The sequence below is a fragment of the Cryptotermes secundus genome, unplaced genomic scaffold, assembly GCF_002891405.2.
Source record: "Cryptotermes secundus unplaced genomic scaffold, Csec_1.0 scaffold88, whole genome shotgun sequence".
In the NCBI taxonomy this organism is placed as follows: Eukaryota; Metazoa; Arthropoda; class Insecta; order Blattodea; family Kalotermitidae; genus Cryptotermes; species Cryptotermes secundus.
Genome location: NW_019724585.1, coordinates 1,477,106 through 1,484,202, shown reverse-complemented (window position 1 = coordinate 1,484,202; position 7,097 = coordinate 1,477,106). Strand labels below are relative to the sequence as shown.

The 7,097-nt window shown below is 39.1% G+C and overlaps 1 protein-coding gene across 2 annotated transcripts in view; it reads right to left on the bottom strand.

Annotated features, from left to right (window-relative positions):
• Positions 1 to 428: 428 nt before the first annotated feature.
• LOC111862278 (40S ribosomal protein S9) overlaps positions 429 to 7,097 on the bottom strand; it is a 13,183-nt gene continuing 6,514 nt past the window's right edge. For both annotated transcript variants that reach the window (XM_023847537.2, XM_023847536.2), the window contains exons 2-4: positions 6,295 to 6,536; positions 3,684 to 3,870; positions 429 to 655 (exon numbers count right to left, since the gene is read on the bottom strand). In XM_023847537.2, coding sequence (XP_023703305.1) covers positions 481 to 655; positions 3,684 to 3,870; positions 6,295 to 6,517 — 585 coding nt within the window. In that variant the 5' untranslated portion in view covers positions 6,518 to 6,536 and the 3' untranslated portion in view covers positions 429 to 480. The remainder of the gene's footprint in view (positions 656 to 3,683; positions 3,871 to 6,294; positions 6,537 to 7,097) is intronic.

The window sequence follows — 7,097 nt, the reverse complement described above, 5'->3', positions numbered from 1 at the left end:
TTCAAGGAAAGATGGAAGCCAAGATGGGCGACAAACAAGGGGATATTAAAGTCTAGGTGGGTTCCCTTGCCTCCCAGATCAAGGCCAACCAACAAGAGATGATAGCCAAACCAATGCCTATATAAAAAACTGGAGGCCAATTGAGAGAAGTCTGATGCTGTAGCAAAGCATCAGGAAGTCCCTAACAAACAGACCACAGAGCACTGGAAGATAAGACATGCAGACCAATATTTAGCTGTAGGGCACTAACGAAGAAACAGATCCAGGACAATGGTGGATCCCAGCAGAAGTTGGCTGCTGGCCAAGGACAGTCAAAAACTTCACATCTAAACTAACAGATTTCTTATACTTCTGCAGTATATATTGACCATTAATGCCCTTTCTGGCAACATAAAAAAAATCAAGGCAATTCATTAAAAAATACCATAAATTATACACAATGGATTTTATTGACAATACATGTCATGACAATGTTTACATTTAATCCTCATCCTCGTCAGCAGCACCTCCTCCACTTGTGGCCTTCCGCAAGTTCTTCCTCTTCACACGTCCTGGACGACCCCCACCAAACGGAGACTTGAGAGAAAAGTCTATATGCTTTTGGGAGTCCAGTCGCACAATGAAGCTGGGTATATTCACCACCTGCTTGCGAACCCTGCAGTTCAAAATTAATGTCTGTCAAGACGATGCAACAACGCAGTTTATAAATGGAACTAACTATATATATATAAAAAAAAAAAACTTTCACCATGCAAGACGGCCACAGTAAAAACTCATATTTACAATTATACACTTCATTTGCAAGAGAAATAACAGGGAGACGGCAATGAAATGCTCATCAGTAACCAGAGATGAAAGATCCTAAAAGCACAATTCACCGTCACTGCTTCTTATAGCAGAACAAGAGACATTCAGGAAATCATTACACACGTGTATGTACTCAATCCTGAATAATGTTCGCTGCTCCTTTAGCCTCGGCACGAACAACACAGAAAACAATTATGTAATAGGTACCACTGTTGCCTGACACCATGCTCACAGGTTGCCCAGCAACACGGTCGAGAGTTGTTTCTGCTGTGTAGCAACTGTCGTATCCTTTGGTAACAACACAGTCGCTCTTCTGCCACGTCACCACGGGGGAGGGGGTGTTTACCGAGAGTTGCATGGTAATGGAAGGGGTGGGGGTATGAAATAAACGATATACTGATGCTACAGGATGCTTAAATACAATACTACATTTGTTACTTCCACTTCAAGATACCACCTCAGGGTTTACATCCCTGCTGCAGTACACAGAAGTAAAATGGCAAAGAATATTTCAGTTCCGTGCAAAACTGCATAAATATCCCTCATAAGGCCTTTACAGTGTTCTATACTTAGTTATGTACACTTCACTATTTGGTAAGCATAACAAGTATGTTACACCATCAGACCACAAAGCATAATGGTACCAACACATTATCCACCCCTATGCAAGGCGACATTCATGGCTGTCCATGGCACATCATGCTGTTGTAGCTCTCAGATTTTGTGCCTTTCTGCACTATTCATGACAAACAGCAGGAGACTGCCATAGAACTTATAACCGATAGAACTTCATTTAAAAACAATTTCAATTGTGAAAGACTGAAGTGTTAGCTATGTACGAGTATATAGATCTGTAACAATTTTACAACAGAAAAATAACAACATTCCACCAATTTTAATGATTTTGTTTTACTATAATAAACCACAGAACCGGCAGGAAGTTAAATGTGCAGGAGAACTTCTGACCTTTTCACCTGATGTCATTTCAATGCTCTTAATAGTGTCTCAAGCACAATTATTAAAACAGATGTTTTTACGTAAACACATACAATTTAAATTATAAAACTGGTTGACAGGAGGTGCGCACATGCACACAGATCTAACAACACTTAGCAAACTGCTCGAATCTTCTTTTGGTTTCCTCACGTACTGTTTTACCGATTTAATTACACTAAATTTATCAAGTTTAACTGAAGTCTGCTGAAGTTTACTGTATCAAGTTTGTTTCACAACTTAATCTTTTAATATTTCGAAGTACCTTATTTTTGGCTTCCACGGTCCTGTCTAATCTTACAGACGTAGGGAATAGGCTTGCAAGAACCCACATCCCAAGTGGTCTGTCTGAAAATAAATCCATCACCTAACTGGCAGCCCTCGAAACCTGGCAGCAATTGACACACACCACTTAATGCAGAAATGCACTATAAGTATAAGGCATTAATATAAATCTGAACAGACTGAGGTTTATATTTCCAGTGATTCCTATTATTAAAACTATGATAATGAGATGTAATAATAATAATAATAATAATAATTAAGTGTGCCACTGCATGATCCTAAACTACATTCATCCATCTCAAAACCTCCCTCCCTGAGATCAACCTGATAGGCCAACTCCCCATCGCTTTACTCTCCCAAGTGGCCGTTTTCCTAGAGATTTATCCATCAAAATTATGTATTCACTTCTTGTCTCTCACATCCTATCTACATACATACATACATATCAACATTTCAAAGAATCCGTAATCTTCATATTATATTTCACATTTCACATCCATTCAGAACAGTCAAAATTATTTTTTTTATCTTCAGAATTCAGGAAAGTCAATACAACTAATTTTTCAAATTTAATTTATCATTCTTGAATCTAGATTCCTTTTGTCACTGTTTCCAGATATCTAGATTCTGAAACATTCGGAAATGATTTATTAGACATTCACCATGTTTTCTCAAATACCCCCTGCACTTTTTCCTTCATAGACAGAAGTTACAAGTTGGGGGCACAGCTTATCTGTAACATGGATAGTAATGCTACTCACTCCTAGTGCACAACTTTTTCTTCCTTCCACATAAACCATACACAGCTGCAATGAATGAATGAATGAATATTAATCTGTGAGTTTTATTGCTAGTGGGGTGGGACTAAGTCCCTTGTACTGTGGCCACTCCTGGCCTATTGTACCAGCCCCAGATGATAAGTGAGGGTGATTGTGGAGCAATTGGTGGAATGAAGATTGGCAGGGGAAACTAAAGTACTCGGAGAAAATCTGCCCCAGCAACACTTTGTCCACCACAAATCACACTTGACCAGACCTGGGACCGAACCTGGGCCGCCACTGTGGGAAGCCAGCGACTAACCGCTCGAGCTATGGAGCGGCCCAATCTGTGAGATGCTATGTGCATTCTGCCAAACATGTGTACTGACATGCATTTACAGTCTTTCATGATTAGTGGAAAACTGAAAATACTTCAACGGGCAGAAGAAATTGAAAATCATGTTTCTAACAGAAAATACAACTTCAATGAATGTTATACAGTGCGTACAATCAAGTGCGCGCCGCGGCTGCAATTTGCCGTGAGTCATACCACCGCAGAACGGATGCAGTTGCGGGGAGGAGTTGCAACTCCTCCCCGCGACTGCATCCGTTCTGCGGTGGTATGACTCACGGCAAATTGCAGCCGCGACGCGCACTTGATTGTACGCACTGTATAAGGGACTCGAGAGAAAGACAAAAGTTGATGCTGCAAATTAGCAATTGTCTGAGAAATTTTTGTGGCCAGAAAGTTAAATGCCCCAAGAAAATGAGAAACTGATCATTGAAATAACAATGCCCTTGCCCAGAATATGGGACCATGCTAACACACATACATCTTACCGAATGTGTCTCTGGCGAATAAGAACACGAGCATGATGAATCGACTTTGCCAGTCCCAATTTAAACACCTGTGTCTGGAGACGTCGCTCCAAGAAGTCTTCAATCTTCAAACCCAGAACGTAATCAAGCTTCATACGACTCTCGTCAAGTACTCCAATACGAACCAGGCGACGCAAGAGTGCATTACCTATAACAAACAAAAAACAAACTCTGTTGTTTTAGCGAACTATACCAACCGAGAGACTGCCACTTGTAAGAATAGTGCCAACTTTAGCAGATGTAGTGTCATGTAGTCAGTGCAACAAATCCCCACAGCTGTTAATTTCGGTTTTCTAGACTGGAGCTGCTATTTCCTTGAAACAGCTCCTCATTATCACCACAAGGTTGAGTGGACCCCTTTCCAGAACCACTACTTCTCAGAAAAAATCTGGTAGCGCCAAGAATCGAACCTGGACCTCTGACCACTAGACCACAGAGGCGGTCACTGGATGAACTTAAAAACAAGATCCGCAAAATAATTACTCTACTGTGGTCCGTGAACTCAAACTGGTGCCAAACGTTTCAAGAGAGTTAACTTTATGACCAAATGGAAGGCATTTTGTGTATCTAATGTGATGGCAGGTCCTTCTGAATAATTTATCTACTTTAGTAAGTGCATGGCCATGTTTATAATATGGTGCATATTAACTTCCAATCCAGACTTTTCTTGGGAGTTTCCAGCTAACAAGCTGACCATGGGAGTCAGAGAATTCAGATGATTTTGAAAGACACTGTACTCTTGCTGGGGAACTATCACTGAATTGGATTATGTTCCGTATGAATACTTTCCCACAATAAAAAATAAAATCAAACAACTGCAACAGGGTTCCTTTCATCAATTTGATCTACTAACCAAATAAACAAATTAAAAAGCCTTAACATTAACATCAGAAAAGCAAATACCATATTTACGCATGTATAGGCCGCAGCACAATTTTCAGACAGAAAGTATAGAAAAAATAATTTTCTTGGAATATTATTTCAGGAGTAGAACACCCTGTATTACTAATTATGAATATATTTTTTTTAAATGAAGTGTGATTTCGAATATAAGCCGAACCCCAGTTTTCCTCTTGAATTTTTGGCAAAAAATGTGTGGCCTATATATGCGTAAATACGGTACATTCTTCAACGTTTCCAGCACAAATCAGATAATACACCATCTACTGAATTAATAATTATAACGCAAGCTATCAATCTACTGACCACCATGTCTGCTACCTTGCCCATGTCAAATGGGTGCCCGATTATAATTTATGCAAATGCATTAGCTGGTGCCAGATTTTTAAGAAACACCAACCATCCAGTTCAATGTTGAATGTATAACACAGTACATACTGCCATGCCACTAGATTCCTGGGTGTCCAAATTTTTCTGACAGTTACAGAGGACACTTATGACCCAACTATTTTATGTCCACTACTATAAACTAAAACTCTCCATGTGACACACTTTCATGTGGAGCCACTGGAATGATCCTTACTAATAGAAACAAAAGCTAAATCCAAGTGATGTACATGAAATTTTTTTACAAGCATTGAAGAAAATTTGACAATTAGAAATGTTTTTAGAAAGGTAAGAATTAAAAATTTGATAAAGAGTTACAATAATTACAGTGCTCTGGCCACAAAAATGGAGTAAGGATGCTGCCAAAGACATCAGAATTAATAATTAAAGGAGTCATATGGAACAACTAAGAACAAGATGGGTGAGCCAGGTACTGATGACATCATGAGAAGAGTCGACAATAAATTGAACAGGTAAGACTTGGAAGAAAGAAGAAATAGGAGATGTCACTCATTTGCACATGTATAACAGAACAGAGAGACACCAAAAACCAAAAACTGATGCCGGAAGCAGCGTCATCAGTAGCGACTTGAAGCACAGAACAAATGATGCTCGAGATGGTTCAAGTTCGTATAGCAACAGGCGTGACCAGAGTGGTTTGAACGGCTGCTGTACTGCGATGTGGAAAGCAAATGGAAAAACTACCACATTATCACTTTTCCTGGATAGTCTCTTTCCAAAAACAGAAGATCGCATTAAGTGGAGGAACTGTTTTGGAAGAGATTGTGGACCTGTCGTCTGACAGATTACTGATGAATGAATGAACAGAACACTTCTAGAATAAATACTAAAATCACATACAGCATGGTCTACCACAATAACAAAGTTTAACTAAGTACCCCATACTTAAATCACTCAAAACAAATTTCCTGCAAAGGAAATATGAATAAGCTCTTGCCATTCTTGTTACATATGCTCAATTTACCCACATTTTTCTGGTCATGAAACTACAAAGTGCAATGCATTTCCTTCATCCAGACTCCTCCAGCAAGAGTGGTCATAAATTTGCTTCATAATTCAGAAGATATCAAGCTCAAATCTTGGTCCAGATGTCAGTTCTGCAGATGCAAAAAAATTATCACTGTTTTCCTCAGTGCCTCTAAGCAAATGCCAGGAGAGCCTGCCCAATTCAGCATACTATAATTTCATGCTATATGACCGAATATAATGTGTCACTAAATAAAACAATAATAATCATGAATAGCTGGAACACAAATGAACTTACCCTCAAATAATCGACGCTGATCCTTCTCTTCTAAAGTAAGAAGTTCTCGGGCAGCCTTACGAATCTTAGCCAAAGTGTATTTTACACGCCACACCTCACGCTTGTTTCGCAGACCATACTCTCCAATGATCTTCAGTTCCTGATCAAGGCGGGCCTTTTCATAAGGTCTTCTTGGAGTAACATAAGTCTTACTAAAGACTGATGGAATCCTGCCATTAACCATCTTGAATGACTAGGAAAACCTATAAATGAGTATTACTTAAAACACAGCTACTGTTATCTATACATCAACTGTTTAGCGCAAAGTGGACACTGCTTAGTGTTCCCCTCACTCTTAAACATAAATATTAAAAGAACAGCCCAAGTTAAATATCGAAGATGTCTCCTTGTCATGAAATCAGACAGACACTATTCAGTTCTGACTGGGATTAACCCAAGGAGTTTTATCTTGCCACCAAAAGATTAGTGAACATCAAATTAACAAATGATGTTCCTTGCCCAGAAATTGGGGCCATATATTTTGCACACCTCATCAAATCTGTGTCTGCTGAATATACAGTAGAACTTGGTTATAACATCATCAAAGGGACCTAAAAATAGTGTCGTTATAAACGAATGTCGTTGTAACCGAAATGGGCACTTCCACAGTAGCCTTATGTTAGTCACGTAAAAATCTACCAAAAACCGAGTTAAAATGTTGCATTTTTTAGTGAAATACGTAGTTAAGTACAGACTAACGTAACATTAACGTGGAATTGCCCAAATGTGTAATATCAAAGACATATTACAGCGCTTTTCACTGA